Genomic DNA, 16,746 nt, shown 5'->3' on the forward strand with positions numbered 1-16,746 from the left:
GAACATCCAAACTGGCTAGGCTCCCACAAAGCCAGCACATTACGTAGGATCAAAACCCCATGCCATTGTCCTTAGTTTCTCATCAGTCCTCATTGTTCGCCATGTTCAGAGAGACCAGTTATATCTCATGCTTTTTGCCTAATATAATTTTAAAAGATTAGGAAAGAATACAGCAAAATTAGTGTGGGAATTGTTTTGTGTTTCATGACACAATGGTGTTTTAATTCCTTGTGTCTTTTTCTTATGAACTAGTTTTGTAAAAGGAATTGAAATAGAGGCACCTCCCCCCTTGAGAAGATTTTATGTTGTTTATAGCTCCTGAAGTAACAGCAGGAATAACGGCAATGAAGACTAATCGACCATAAGCAGTATGATAGAGCAGAGTCCTCACGACTGTTAAATGGATTTGAGGGAACCATGCAACTGTGGGCACTATCTGTCAAAGAACCTTCTAGAGCAGTGGTTCTCAACCTTCCTAATGCTGCACTCCTTTAATACAGTTCCCCATGTTGTGGTGACCCCAAACCATAATGTTATTTTCATTACTACTTTGCAACTGTAATTTTGCCACTGACATGAATTGCAATGTAAATATAGGTGTTTTCCAACAGTGTTAGGCAAACCCTGTGAAAGGGTCCTGTGACCTCCACATTGAGAACCTCATTGAGAACCGCTGTTCTAGAAAACATGCAAATTCAGATTCTTTAAACTAAATTTCAGCCAGACTGTTGCATGTTTTCCATCTTTTTAGACTGATCAGGTCAAAACAAACCAAGAAGTAATTGTTAATCATTTCAAGTATTTTCATAGGTAAAACTTATTTAAAAATTTAAAAGGAATTAAGCTGTAAGATTCTGATTTCTGTAAACAAATATGCATTGGGATTCATAATAATAATTAGGTAAGCCCAAACCTTCCTTCCTGGGATGATGTCATGGGTTTCATTATTATTATACATTATGATTTTCTTTAGTCTTGACTATTTACTCAGCTGTTCTCCCATCCACTCACCAAATATTTGTCGGGTGTGCAGATACAGTACACCCTGGGAGGGGAGATAAGCCATATTTGCACAGTTGTAGCAAAAGTGGCAGAATGCTAAAGGTGGTGAGATTATTTCCAGCTGGCCAGGTCTGCAAAGGATTCTTTTGGGGTTGGCATTGGCCTCTGGGCTTGAAGAGTGTGAAAGTGAATGATGAAACTCTTATGGGGAGACAGGAATGGGGAAGGATTAGATGATAATCACTGCCTGGGCTTGGATTGAGGGCAAGTGGGAAGACATCAGACAGGTGGCTTGGCTTCCTTCAGTGGCAGCCTGAGATGTTACAGGCAATGGGGAGCTATTGAGGATTGCCACACAAGAAGTGACATAGTGTGACTTCTCCATGTGACTGGAACTTGTCAGGCCAGGACCCAGAGACCTTTGTAACTAATGAGGTCTGTCCCTTATGGCCTTAAAAAGAATGTCCCGAAAGTCTCAATGCCAGGACTCTGTTCTCAGGGCAGACCCTCAGTTTAGCATCTGGTCTTTTGCAGCTTGTGGTAGCTTTATCTTGAATGTGTCCCAGTCATATCATCTTTGCCATCCTGTCCCATCATCCTAGACCCTAGCCCCTCTTAGAATCTGCTGCATTCCCCTCTTCTCCTCTGCACATTCTCATTCATGTTTCAGAGCAGCAAGCTAAGTATTTAACCTTGCTGTGCTTGCACAGAGCAAATTAAGAGATTCTTAGGAGGTTGAGGTTAATAAAGGCCTGATAGACAATATGGGGCTTGAGGTGGGAAAAAGGGGATGGATTCAGTAATTAGTGTAAAGGGGCTGAGAGATGGCTCAGCAGTTAAGAGTGCTCACTGCCCTGCAGAGGACCTGAGTTCAGTTTCCAGCATCCAAACCGTGAAGCAGTCAACTGTCTGATCTGGAGCTCCAGGGGATCTGATGCCCCCTACTGGTCTCTGGGAGCACCTGCACACATGAGGCATATATGCACACTAGCATACACTAATAAAAAATAAAAATAAAGCTTGAAATGGTGTAGAAATAAAGGGGACAGGATCTGGTTGAAACTAGGAGTCAGAGAGAAGGGAATTGAACGGGCACCAAGATTTTGTGTCTTCATGTTTGAAAATGGTTTTGGATGGGCCCACAAATGCCTTTTCTGCAGAAAGCCGAAGCAAAGCTAAGCGTTGTGGTGAGAGCTGTGGAACAGGCCTTTTTTGGTGTCAGTGAGGATTGAACCGAGTGAGTAAATTGTTGTAATATGATGCCTTGCACAGGCTGGAGCCACGGAGCAGGATTTGCAGAATTGTGCCTGTGCCTAAAGTGTTGATATTCCAAAGGGAGACGGAGCCCTGCCGCTGGGTCCCGACTTTCTGTGACTCATTCGCCTCCTTCTGCTGGAAGCCCCAGCAGTGTGGCTTACGACACTTTCAGAGAGGAGGGTGTCACACTGAATTGGGGGGGGGGGATGATGGAAGTCCAATACTCTAAAATCTTGAAAACTAGAAAGTGAGTAGATTTCCCTAGAGTTTATTTTTGGGGGCACTTATGAGCTGACCCATTTATTTGAGTGTTTTCAGAAAGAAATACTGAATAATACTTCACCATTTATTTATTTATTTATTTATTTATTTATTTATTTATTTATTTTTATTTTTTGGTTTTTCGAGACAGGGTTTCTCTGTAGCTTTGGAGCCTGTCCTGGAACTAGCTCTTGTAGACCAGGCTGGCCTCGAACTCACCTGCCTCTGCCTCCCGAGTGCTGGGATTAAAGGCGTGCGCCACCACCGCCCTGCTGAATAATACTTAAAATGTATCAATTATCCAATGGTCAGTGCTGCTCTAGATACCTTTTTACACATGTGTAATGTTTCATGTACTCCTCCTAAAATCCTGTGATGAGGTTCGTCGTTATCCGTATTTTACAGGCAGAACGATTGGGGCTCAGTATAACACAGATACTGACTGTGCTTTTGCCTTCAATTGAAAATTTAATGTTTTATGGAGATGAGGGTTTTTTTTTTCAATTTAGTTTTTCTTTTTGAGACAGGGCATCATGTTTCAGCCCACATTGGCATTGGGTGACTCAGTGCTGCATTGCAGGCGTGCACCACGACTCTTGGCATTGTATAGTCGATTTTTAACTCAGGGATGCACAGAGGGCATCTTAAGCCAGAAACATGTATGGAAATGTGGGTAATATTTGTTTCAGGCTTGCAGTGGCAGGGGCAGCTGCTCTCGGTTCTGCAAGCCACGATGTGTCCGCTCAAGAGTACAGTAGACAGATGGCTTTTTTTTTCTTAATTCATTAGTTCAGACTGAAGAATTTCCCCTGGTACCTGGTTAGGGGCTCCATCACTGCCATCATCCCCAGTGCTGTAGCCACTTTCAGTTCCCTGTGGGCCAGCAACGACACCAAGTACTTTACTGAGGTATTCTGTGTGGTCATTACAGTAATTCTGTGAAGCCACCACCATTTTTCATGTGTGAAGGAAGAAAAGGTAACTCTAGGAAGTCACACAGCCACCAAGTGGAGATATACTTGAGCCCATCTCTATCTGACTCCAGAGTTTGTCTTCCTGATACACTGATATTTTGTCCGAACCCCAGACTTTACTTCCGTCCTCAAAGTCTTTACATTAGTTTGTCTGGACCTACACGGGAGCCCCTAATCTAATGTCTAGAAGTGATGTGTTGGAGACCAGCTTTGGTGCTTTTCTTGTTGGATCTTGTGATGCTGTTAGCTGTCTTCTTTACATTTGCACAAGCCACTAAGTGAATGCAAGAAATCTGCAATCTTTTCTTTAAGCGTGACTTGGGGGTGCTGTGTTGATGATGCCGTGGGCAGATATTCAAATCCCAGAAACATTTTTCTCATGTGTTGGGAGGGGTGACATTAAGACATCTTGGTAGGATCAAGGGATTTCTGCAGGTGGTTTGGTGAGGTAGTAGAAAATCGGCTTTAATAAGCTTCACAGATATCATTATAAAAAGAACAGCCACCTCCCGTCATTTCATTCTAGTGCTTGTAAGAGAGCAAAAATTACCATCAACAATTAGCATGGCACTCTTCGGACAGACCGAACAGTGCTTGCCTGGAATTAAAGGGCAAATTTTCCTCACCGTTTACATGTTTCTGTAAAGTGAGACTCACTCTCATTGTGGGAATTCTTGAAGATGTCCCACTCCTATGTAAGAAAATTATAGACAAGAATATAGGATTACTACTTATGCATTGAAATAAAAGCTAATAAAATAATAACCAATTAGACACTTATAAAGCCCGAGCATATTAAAGTATTTTGCAAACACTGATTAATTGTAATACCATAAACTCAGGGAGCAAGCAAAAGCATGCCTGATTCAAATTATAGGGACTTTTATTTGCATTTCTACAGAATCTATTATTAGTGGGTCTCAAAGGACCTTACAAGTAATAATTACTAAAGCCCATAAATATAACCCATAAATGTCATTTTATTAAGGGAATACAGAAGAACTCCCTTTTCTCATACACATTATAAGAATGAAAAATGCCCAAGCAAAAGTAGGCGTGTCTGTTGATAGAGGCTATTTGTACACATGGCTCTTAGCTGTGATTTCATGGGCATCCAACCAGGAGGCTACAGGATATAGGGTTCTCCTACTGAACATCTCCACATACCTGGCTCAGATTCCTCATTTATTTCTGGCATTTTACATGCATAATAGCTCTGTGCAAATCTTGCCAGTAAGTTATATTTTAATATTTCTCTGTAAACTAAAATATCAGATTTGAAAAACAAAAGCTAAGCCAAGCCTCTCATGAAGTATTTTAAAATATTTTGGAAAGTTATTTTTGGTTTGTTTTCCCTCAGGCTCTTATCCTACCTGTTCTTGTTGTAACTGCTTGTCCAAATAGATGGAGAAGCTGATACTGAGAATTGGAAGCAGGCATCCGAAAGGCCAAGATGATTTCTAACCTGATTCAGACACTCTTTCGCCCTTCCTTCTCCTGTACTCCCCCATGCTAAGCAAGGGCCGGAAAGGCAACTGACTCTTCCCCCTTCCTCCAACTCCAGGTCCTGCATGATTGACAGCAAAATTCATCCCTGGTAACAAGAGACCAAAATATCATTGCTGGTCAGTGTGGTGATGTAGTTGTACCTCCAGGATTATGCTTCAATGTTGCCTGATCCCAAAGAACAGTGCGGATCCAAGTCTACGCCCCTCCAGAATCAGGGACAGTAGGCCTGCAGAGCTGAGGAAGTTGGCTGAGGTTAGATGGTGATGTCTGTCTCGCAGTTAGAATGGGGTCTACAGTCCACATCTCTAGACTTTTAAGTTGGTTCCTTCCTCTACCTCATGGCAATCGTATGACACTTTATATCCCCAAAGTCTCCTAAACTAGGAGCCTAGAAGCACAATTCCCTCTCTGTCTCTCTCTTTCTCCCTCCCTCCCCCCCACCCGTGTGTGTGTTCACATACAGTATGTGTGTAGAAGCCAGAGGTTGATGTCAAGTGATTTCCTCAGTCGCTCTCCACTTTTGTTTGTTGAGACAGGTCTCTCACTGAACCCGAATCTAACTAATTTAACTAGTCTTCTGGCCCGCAAACCCCTGGGTGCCCTGTCTCCATCTCCCCAGCACTAGTATTTTTCACGTGGATGTTAGGGTTTAAACTCAGGTCTTGGTGCTTGAGTAACCAGCACCTTACCAGCTGAGCCATCTTCCCACCTCAGTATTGTGTTTTGATCCAGGACTGAGGAGGCAAAAGACTAGAGGCTCAACTTTCAGGTGCTGAAGAAAAACGAGTAATGTGGATCCAGAGTCTGGAAAGGTGGACACTGGGATTGCAGTCACATACGAGAATCAGTAACAAGCTAGCATGGATAGGAGGCAAGGCAGACTACTTTTACAGTCATAGCAGTGGGTGAAGTGGACACGGAAAGAGACTCCTCTTACTACTGAATGGTCCCGGGGACTCTGAGCTCCTCAGGGGGATGCTAGGAGGTGAGAGAGGGTTTGAAGCAGGTGCAGCAGGTAGCGACATTCCCAGGGAGCAGGCTGGTGACACAGCCCCGTCCACAGGGGTGTCTGGGAGATGCAGGGTTGGTGTGTGTGTGCTTAAAGTAGTTTGATGTCTGTCCTATGAGGCATGCTACACTTCACAATTCTGATTTTTGTGTCTTTTCAGGAAAAACTGAGGCTTCTATCAAAAACTTCAGCCCCTACTATAGCCGCCAGTATTCTGTGGCTTTCTGTAGCCATGTACGCAGTGAGGTGGAGCAGCAACGGGATCCAGCGTCGCAGTTCCTGAAGACCAAGGTAACCCATGGACACTTGATTTACATCTTCCCTTCACTGGAGAAATGAGTATAGATGCTAATGTTTCAACTATGTAAATTACAGTTTTATGCTAAAAAATATTGCCTCAATGTGAGAATATATATGATTTCTTTTTTATTTGTGTGAGCTATATGAAAAGACAGCTAGACAGGTTCAAATCTCATTATATGTTTTTTCTCATTGATGTTTTGATACCAGGAAATTTAGCTTGCTATTGTGAAGGTCAGTCTAAAAAAAATTGTGATTAGGTTTGTTTTGGTCAATGATCAAACATGATTTCCTCTGAATCGTCTTTGATCTGACATGTGTGTTTCAAAATAAACTGCCTACCTTCCTGGAGTTTGTTTTCACATGTAGGAGAAAGACGATAGACAATGGGAGGAACTGAGAGCAGGTGATGGTGAGGTAATGATAAAACTACAGAGAAAAATGAAGCAGAAATCTCCTTAGGGGGACATTGGTTGGGAAGGAAGCCCTCTGTGGAGATGGAGTTGCATCTGATGAAAAATAGGAAGAGGTAGTGAGTAGCCATGGAGAGAGTATCCCAAGAAGATGGAGCAGGAAGTGGAAAGAACCTCTGGGCCTGAGACTATGAGCCTGCTGGGAGCTCTGTAAATGAGAGTGGGTGACAGTGACCACCTGGAGACAGATGGGGACCAGACCCTGTAGGTCCCCTGCAAGGGCTTAATTGTAAGTGCGCTGGAAAGTCCCATGGTAGGGTACCAAATATAGAGTGTCTTAATTAGGGTTTCTATTGCTCTGAAGAGACACCATGACCACAGCAACTCTTCTAAAGGGCAACATTTAGTTGGGGCTGGCTTACAGTTTCAGAGGCTTAGATCATCATTGTCACTGTGGGAAGCATGCGGCATGCAGGCAGACATGGTGCTGGAGAAGGAACCGAGAGTTCTACATCTTGATCCAAAGGCAGCAGGCAAAGGACTGATACACATTTCCTCCAACAAAGCTACACTTATCCCCACAAGGCCACACCTCCTAATGGGGGCCGTATTTATTCAAAGTACCACATAGAGTGACATAAATTTTAAGTGTGTGTATGTGGGGGGTGCCTAGGGAATCCAAAAATGGTGGTAGGTTCTCTAGAGCTGGAGTTACAGGTGGTTGTGAGCCACCTGGCATGGGTGCCGGGCACTGAATTTGGATCCTTTGCAAGAACAGCCAGCACTCTTGACCACTGAGCCAGCTCTCTAGCCCCTGAGCGGATGATGGTGGTGGTTGTAGTGGTGGCGGTGGTTTTTACCCGCATCTGTGGATATGTTGGCCAGGTGGTTAGTTGTTCTGACCTGGATGATGGAGGGGGGATAGAGACAGGGAAAGAGCACAGACCTCAGCAACATTTGCAGATCCCAGAGAGGAGAGAATCCAGACAGAAACACCCTGAGGGTTAGGAGAACTGAGGCAAGAAAGAAAGCAATGAAAGATGAGGGGGCCAGTGACTGGACTGGGGCTGAGTTAACCAGAGAATTTAGCAGCATGGGGATGCCACAAAATAGTCTCAGAATTTAGGGAGCATGTTAAGGATGCAAGCTCTTGAGTTAGGGAGATGCTCGGTGATGAAGAAGAGGACCTGTTGCTCTTTCAGAGGGCTTGTGTTTGGTTCCAGGCACCACATGGTGGCTCACAAAATCCAGAACTCCAGACCCCAAGCTCCCAAGAACCTGATGCCCTCTTCTGTCCTTTATGGGTGCCAAGCACATACGTGGTGCATGTGCCCATATGTGGGGAAACATTCGTACACGTAAAATGTGTAAATAAATTTAAAGAAAGAAAAGAAAAGAGTACAAGTTCAGAACAGGTGGGGTGTGGCTGCAGGTCAGCCCTGGGGAGACAATGGAGGGAAGATCACCTGATCTCAGGAACTGGGGACCAGCCTGGGCAACAGACTTACGCAAAACCAATGCAAACTCTGTTCCCCAAACCTAGAGCCTCAGACACGGTAAGTCTAGCAGGAGACCACAGCTTTGATTAAATGGCCCAGGTTTGAGGAAAACTGAGCACAAGGACTGTAAAGTTATTTCAGCCTCATTTAAAGAGGTGAGTGAGGTCCTCTTTATCTTTTAATGTGGTGAGATAGGAGGGAGCCTCACTATCTGTCAGCCCTAGAATTCGGAATGGAAATTTATTTCACCCCTTAGATGAGTCTTAAAAGAAATAGGCCTGTCTCTTCCATGTGAATCCTATGATTTTTTTTTTTTTGCTTTAAAGTAAAGTGATAAGGTTTGAAGGCCGCATGTTTGTGTAACAGGGAGAAATCAATGTAACGTCAGCGGCATGTAAGACAAGAGGCACACTCCTATATTTTACAGTGATAAGGAAATCGTGCAGCAAAGCAGGATGAGTGGTCTTCTTATGCAGAAAATTCAGTAAGGACCTAATGAGGAACCCGAGAGAAACTCCTCTAAAGCACATATACCAGGTTTGATGAGGGATGCATATGAATACAGAGGCAGAACTGATTGTTGCTGGCCTGACTTGTTCTGCAATCAAACATCTACTCCTTCAAAAGCAGCAAGTTGGGTAAAGTGTTCACAACCTAGGTCTCCACTGCTTTGGGAAAAGATGTGATGTATAGATGGTTGCTTTCAACTCTCAATTAGCATTTGTTTGGGTCAGGGTGTCTCTATGTAGCCCTGGCTGGCCTTGAACTCACAGAGATCTCCCTGCCTCTGCCTCCCAAGTGCTGGGATTAAAGGTGCGTGCCACCACATCTGGCAGAACTGTCAATTTGTTACAACTTATAGTCACATGGGAAGAGACACTTAATGAGGAATTGTCTACACGAAGTGGGCCTGTGGATATGTCTTAGGTACTTTCTTGTTGTTGCAATAATACACCATGACCCAGGCAACTTACAGAAGACAGAGTTTGTTTGAGGCTCACAGTTCCACAGTCCATGACCATCATGGTAGGAAGCATGGGAGCAGGCAGGCAGGTGTGGCATTGGAGCAGTAGCTGAGAGTTCACATTCTGAGATACAACCACAGCAGAGAAGGAGACTCGGAATGGTACAAGCCTTTCAAAACTTCAAAACTCATCCCCTCTCCAACACTTCAAAGCCACACACTTATTCCAAAAAAGCCACAACTCTGAATTCTTCCCAAGCAGTTCCACCAATCTGGAATCAAGTATTCCAACATGAGACTATGGGGGTCACGCTCATTCAAACCACCACAGTATGCCTCTGGGAGATTGTTTTAGCTGATGAGTAACCAGGGAAGACCCTCCATTGTGGGCAGCCCCATTCAGCTATGCAAGAGAGGGTAAAGCAAGCAAGCAAACAAACAAGCAATCATCCATGCGCTTGTTCTCTTTGCTCTTGGCTGCATGTGATGTGACTAGCTGCTTGAGTTACCACCCTGAATTCCCTGAAATGATGGACTATGGCCTGGAACTGTGAGCCAAACACCCTCTTTATCCTCAAAGTTGCTTTAGGAAGTCAAGGTATTTTTTATCACAACAGAAACGAAACCAGGACAATAGGAAAACAGCTGACTGAGTTCAGAAGTAACCTTGAGGCATGTCAGTGAGTTAAAGTAGACGCCTGGATATGAACTCATTACACTGCCTCTCTCATTGCCTACAGTTTATCAAGCATGCAAAGGATATTCTGTCATTCCTAATCCATATAGGGGGAAATAAAAATCAGAAAACTTACCATGTAACAAGCGTCTACATTTTCTTTGGCAGAATAGGAAGGGAAAGTTGTGGTATCTAAAAGAAAGTAACATTTTTTTTTTCGAGAATTGCTGCACATTATAATTTTCTAGATTATTCCCTGAATATCAAGAATAATGTAGTATGATCAAGGTATATTATCCTTTGTGACAATTAATCATATTCATCTTCTTTAAGCCCTCCTTGGAACCAGGAACTGTTTTGTATGAAGCCGAGCTCTCACAGTTTGCCGAAGACATCAGGAAATGGAAAGACAGATACATAGTGGTTAAAAATGATTTTGCTGTGGAAAGCTATGAGAACAAAGAGGTAAGATACACCTGGGTTACCATCAGTTCTTGCTTTTAAAACTTTGTCTGTGTTAATTGACATGCCCTGGCCATGGCGATTGGTTGATTGGGTACTCATCTCAATGAATAGGTATATGTTGAGTATCTGCTGTATGCTAAGTGTTTTATACGGATCTGAATGGATATCAGTTGATCAGACCCATGCTTGCAGTCTAGGAGAAAGACAGTCTTGGGGAAAATGGTGGCAGATGAGTGTGGGAATAGGTTTGCTAAGAGGCCTGTGTTTGGTGTAGGATCCTCTTCAGTGATCCTTCATTGAGCTTCAGCGTTCTTCTCGGTCACTAGCTTGTCGCTGCTCCTCTGCCCCGTCTCTGTATCATTCCACCTTAAGGATCACATCTGACACGTGACTGAGGAGTGAGTTATTCAGTGGGTTAGTGCCTGCATTGCAGGGGCTCTTACTAACTTAGCATGCCCTAAATACTTCATTCCACTTAGAAGTAGGGGTTTTTATTCAGTTAGACTTTTTCCTCATTATTTGCCTTGTCTGGACAAAGAGTAAGGTGAAATCAGGTGTGAAATCTAGACCCGGAGGACTTCAGATTTTAATGTTTCTGCTTTCCTCCCTCATAGAGGGGCTATGTGAAGCTAGAGCAGTGAGCAGTGAATTTGGAAATCAACAGTTTAGGTCAAGTTGTGTCACAGGCTAGAAGTAAACTATGGACATGAGACTTACTTTGCCTTCAGCCTCAGATGAACTGAGAGTGAGCTCAGATGATCCTAGAAGATCTTTGAAACCTCACATTGCACACATTTCTTATCCAGACTCAATCTCAGGTGCCCTTGGAAATAACTCCCCAATATGGATTTCATTCAACCCACAGCCCTAATTGTCAACACACTACAAACAACAGTAACAAATTATCAAAGGCTTTTCATGAATATCCTACTATAATCAGAGCTTTCTCTCCTACCCGCCAGTTCTTAAATAACAAAGGTTTAATATTATTTGGAAATGTTTCGACAATGGCTCAGGCTTATTATTAGCTAGCTCTGACATTTAAACTAACCCATTTTTATCAATCTAAGTATTGCCATATGGCTGTGTTGTGTTCTGGCATGTTGCTTCTTGGGTGACTGTTGGCATCCCCCACACTCCACCCTTCTCCTGTATCTCTGCTTGGATTTCCCACTTTGCTCTATCCTGCCTTGCTATAGGCCAAAGGAGCTTTATTTATCAACCAACAAGAGAAACACATATTCATAGCGTACAGAAAGGCATCCCACATCATCCTACAATGTCCTCTTAGAAGACTGGGGTGAGATACAGTATCCCAATGAGTAGTTAACATTACGGGCTTTGAATTACATCTTTAACAGTTACCAGATACATTACATGCCTTTAGCTAAGTTATGTATCTCTTTTAGGCTCAGTTTTCTTTTCTCAGAATGGCAAGTGTAGTTCCTTAGAATGAAATAAAAAAACACACTGAAGCACTGAGCATATGACCAGCCCAGGGTTTAGTCCAGAACAGAACAATTGTTGATATGATTGCCTCTAACTAATTCAGTGATCTTGTTATTAGATTTATTGAGTTTTTAACACACATTTAACAGTAAATGAAATTTCTTTATGAATTAAATTTTGGTGATTTTCCCTCTTTTTTCACATTTAAAGATGGTCTCCTTCAATTTGAAACTTTTCTTTTCAAGGAATTTGTTTAAGTTATAAAGATATGATGAGTAAATTCACTAATGATTAAATAGTTCTAAAAACCACCTGGTTATTTATATGAAAAGTCCATGTAGTTTGTGATCATTTGGACACTATAACAAGATCTTGTTTGTTAACTTATAGAAGTATTTCTTAAAATCACATTAACTAGGGGCTGGAGAGATGGCTCAGTGGTTAGGAGCACCAGCTACTCTTACAGAGGACCTGGGTTCAGTTCCCATCACCCACATGGCAGCTCACAACTGTCTGTAACTCCAGTTCCAGGGGATCTGACACCCTCACACAGACACACATACAAGCAAAACATCAGTGAACATAAAGTAAATATAAATCATTTGAAAGAGTTAGACATTGACTATTGATTAATGACATTATTTTGTCGAGAGTCCAGTTTGGTGGTGAGCGCAGGGACATCAGAGAGTTCTCATTTCATAATTCATCTAAATTCCCCTCACATTTGCTGGGGACTTGATAAATGAGTCCAGAATCTGTCAGTCACCACTGGGTCATTGCACATTATTGTACCTCTGTGAGTTTTAGTTTTCTCATTTGTAAAATGGAGATAATATCTAATTCTTAGAGCCATCTTGAGGGTCAAATGATGTAATGTTGTTAGTCATTTGCCCTCAGATATAACTGGATTTTTTTTTTTTTATAGTTTAGAAGCTTTTTATAACCCCAAACAAAGTCCATAGTTAAGCCCTGTTTGAATCAATTACTTCACACTATCTCAAAACCACACAGATAGAGATTCTTCTGCTATGCTCTGGGTCCCCAGTGCGTTTAAGCAGCTGATTAGTGTTTCTTCCAAGTCTTAAAACAAGTTTCGTAAGGCTCTGAGTGTTTGTTTTGTTTGGGGCTCTCCAGGCACCGTCTTGCAGATGGAGAATGTGTTATTGTTATTTTGAGTTTGTTGTCCAGATCAATGTTATTTTAGTTATTCCCAAGGGCACACTTTAGATTTTCGAGTCCCACAGCTTCTTGGTTTCAATTCTCAACTAGCTCCTACATTACTACTTTCAATAATTTATCTTGACAATTAGCCTGTCGATTGGATGCACATACTAGCATTTTATCTCACCTGTTTGTCCCTGGGGCACGTTGGCCTAGGCACCAATCAGGGTACTGGATCTCATTTGGGTTTCTCAGTCAGCAGAATGTCTTATCTGCCAGTCAGAATATCTTCTAATGTCATAAAGCTCCCCTTTCATTTCAACAACTTCATTGCAAAAAATCCAGTCATTTCTGAGGGCAAATGACTGCACATTTATTATGGCAACATCTTCGTATTTTTGGTGTAACTCCATGGTAACTATCAGTGTAGTTAACTTGTTCCACAGTGCCGCTGAGCATCTTATGTGGCCCACGTCCGCTGAGTACTCTGTTCTGTGTGTGTGTGTGTGTGTGAGAGAGAGAGAGAGAGAGAGGGAGAGAGGGAGGGAGGGAGAGAGGGAGGGAGGGAGAGAGAGAGAGAGAGAGAGAGAGAGAGAGAGCGCCAACCTTGTGGTTATCAGAATGAGTCAGAGCCATCAGCGTCTGAAGTGGTGAACACCATACAGACATAGTAGTTACAGATATTCCGTTTTTCCATTTAAGAACACACCTCTTGGGAGTCTCTTTGAGATTAGGGAATCTGGTTTACCATTCTGGGAGTGACCATCAAACAGAAGTAAAAAAAAAAAATACTACTTTGTAAGCAACAAGAATGCAAACCAAAAAAATTTAAATAAGTGACCCCAAATGACGTGGCATAGGGATGTCTGTCACTGGATATCTGTGTCTGGACTTGTTTGGTTTCTTAAAAAATTCTGACATTTTAAAAATATATGTACTGGAGAAAATCATTCATTCATGTCTTTCCGTTTTAGGCCTATCAGAGAGGAGCTGTTCCTAAAAGCCGAATTCTTCCAGCTGGAGGCAAGGTTTTAACCTCAGAAGAGGAATATAATCTCTTATCTGACAAGCATTTCCCAGACCCCATTGGTGAGTTGCTCTGACTTTCCCTGAACTAACTTTGTGTAACTAGACCAGTGGTCCTTACTGAGGGAGAATAGTCCCCTCTGAGGGACGTTTGTCAGTCTCTGGAGACTTAGGAGGTGAGTGATGTAGACATTCAGGCCAGTGATGCTGTTCAACAGCCCATAATGCACAGGACAACCCCAAAGAGACAGATGAGGGGCCCAAGGGACCAGTAGTGCCAAGATGGAGAAACCTCTGTTAAATCCTGACACTCCATCTTCAGCTAGAAAGTGGAGTTTGTTTACTAAGTCAACATTATCCCATTTCTATTGCTTCACATCTGAGTTACAAGGGCAGTTTCTATGTTGCTGGTGGTCAGGTATCTTAGAGCTAGGGATATGCTGTAGAATTTGGTAACAATACTCAAGATGGCAGAAACACACAAGTCAGGCATCCCGCGTGACGCGTACAATTTCATTTTTCAAGTAAGCAAGTCTTGACCTGTTAGGGGTTATTATCTCATTTTACAGAGATGTGCAACACAATATCCTAAATTGACAAAAGTAAGACCATTTTAAATAAATGCCACAGGAACTCATAGCTACAGAGTAAAAGAAAGCACCGCCTTTGTTCACCTGTTTGTAAGTAAAGCCGAGCTCTGCTGTAGAAGGAGCGTTGGCCTGAGAACTGGGGTGTGGATTTGGATGTGGCTCCCCCTGTGCCTCTTAGCAAACGTTTTCAGGGTAGCAGGCCCTGGGTACCTCTGGCTTCTGTTTCTTCTGCTTTAAAATGGAGCGCTTTAAACTTGATATTTTTAGAAGAATCTTTCCAGCTTTAAAATTCTTTGATTCTCATCCATTTCACTTACTTTTCTGTGGAGAAAATGATGGATACTCTATAGGCTAAATAGGGCGTTTCATAGGAATCCATGGGCTGTGCATAATAGAACAACTCCATCTGCCTCTATGGAAATCACAGCGCACATTCATTACTTGCTTTCTTGGAGAGAGCCCTGGGTCTTATTAATGGGTATCATCATTTCATTAGAATTTATGGAGAACTATATAATCATTCCATCAGCTGTTATTGCTGTAGATTGCTTAGTGTGGCCTTTTTAATAATACAATTATAGATAGTACACGGACCATAAAACTAGATTATCAAATTATTACTAAATAATTCAGGCTAAAGCAATGTTTTATGTATTCATTACCTAGAAAATATATGGAATTTTCTTCCAACATCTACCTATCTGCCACATTGGTTGTGTACCAGCAGCTAAAAGTGAGAATACTGGCATGTTGATTCTTGAGATTCTCTCCAGAACTTTCCAACGTAATCTGTCAGAACAATACACTTATGAATTTATTGATGAACTCATGTCGGAAAGAATGAAAAGCATAAAACTAGTGTGACTCATGCCTAAGATAGCCCAGGGCTTCGGACACAGCTTTTCAACGACTATTTCTGTTGTATGGTGTGGCCTGCTGAATTCTAAAAGTAGAATGTGCTTCAATAGATCATTTGTGATACTCTTGTAACTCAACTCAGAAAAAAAATTGTAGATGGATGGAATCTAGAAAACTGTTATGGAAGGTTTAGCTAGAGGTAACTAGGGGTTAACAGCAGTGGATTTTATAGGGTTTGCTGAAGCTTCTGATATAGAGAGTCAGTGTTACTTCCTGTCGTTTGTATGAAACTGGACATCTTGGAAAGGGCACGAAGACTTGCTTCATAAACCTTGCTAATCAGATTTACCCCATTCGGGTAGAATGTTACTTCTTCCCGAAAGAACAGATTTAAGCACCTTTAAAAAGGGAGGCTCCGGCATTGCTGGAGGAGAGGCACTGGATGCTAATGGCTGTTCTCTATGGAATGTTCTGCCAGGGCGGCCTGTCAGAGTGACCCCATGCTTTACTGGAGTGATTCCATCTCTTGGCATTTTATTAGTTAGGATCTGGTTTACCGCACACAATGAAATTCAAGTTAAATATGCAAGGTTTGCTATCTTCATGTAAGTATTGGAGTGCCACTCCAGGGTCATTGTGGCAGATCATCAGATTTGTCAAGGACACGGGCTCTTCTGGCTTTCTCCCCTTTAAGTCTGGGCGCTTATCAGCACTTGCTACTCTAACAGCAGCTGGAATTCTGGTGCTATGGCTCCTGCCATGTCGCATGAAGGAGGAAGGGGAGGAAGAGGAGAAGGCAGTGACTTTCTTTAAGGATACCTGCAGGGAGGTTGATATGGCAGTTCAGATTATTTCCCATTGGCCAGAACTTAGGAGCAGTGGGCTACCCTATTACAAGGGAGGCTGGAAACGTATGTGAAGTTTGTACCTTGGATTACTAATTTCCCAGTAGCTGACTTAGTTATGCAAGCTTTCCTTATGGCTCTGATCCATTTCTAGGTATGCCCAGCATGCTCCAGCCTCTTTGAGGGTGCCCCCTTTCCTTCCTTTCCTAGAGATTTGTGCTCCCAGAACACGCTGTACCTTCTCTGTGTTCCCATGGCTGTAGAAAGAAGTGGAATCTTTTAACCAAGTATGATGTCATGTGATAGGGATGCAGGGGTTAGGCTGGCTAGGGCTTCTGAAGAGAGGCATAGTTTCACATGGGTTTCTCAGAATTGATTGTGGGGAAATAGGCCTTTCTCTGTATCTGTCTGTCTCCAGTGACTCTGTGTGTGTGTGTGTGTGTATGTGTGTGTGCGTTTGTATGTGTGTGTGTTTGCACACTCACTCA

At 42.6% G+C, this 16,746-nt stretch overlaps 1 protein-coding gene across 1 annotated transcript in view; it reads left to right on the forward strand.

Moving 5' to 3' along the window:
- The window catches only part of Fam129a (family with sequence similarity 129 member A), a 161,260-nt gene that overhangs the window by 60,446 nt on the left and 84,068 nt on the right, over positions 1–16,746 (forward strand). Inside the window, exons 2-4 of the mRNA XM_005363854.3 lie at positions 6,173–6,303; positions 10,198–10,329; positions 13,914–14,028. Coding sequence (XP_005363911.1) covers positions 6,173–6,303; positions 10,198–10,329; positions 13,914–14,028 — 378 coding nt within the window. The remainder of the gene's footprint in view (positions 1–6,172; positions 6,304–10,197; positions 10,330–13,913; positions 14,029–16,746) is intronic.

The sequence above is a fragment of the Microtus ochrogaster genome (genome assembly GCF_000317375.1).
Source record: "Microtus ochrogaster isolate Prairie Vole_2 chromosome 6 unlocalized genomic scaffold, MicOch1.0 chr6_random_2, whole genome shotgun sequence".
NCBI classification, from domain to species: domain Eukaryota; kingdom Metazoa; phylum Chordata; class Mammalia; order Rodentia; family Cricetidae; genus Microtus; species Microtus ochrogaster.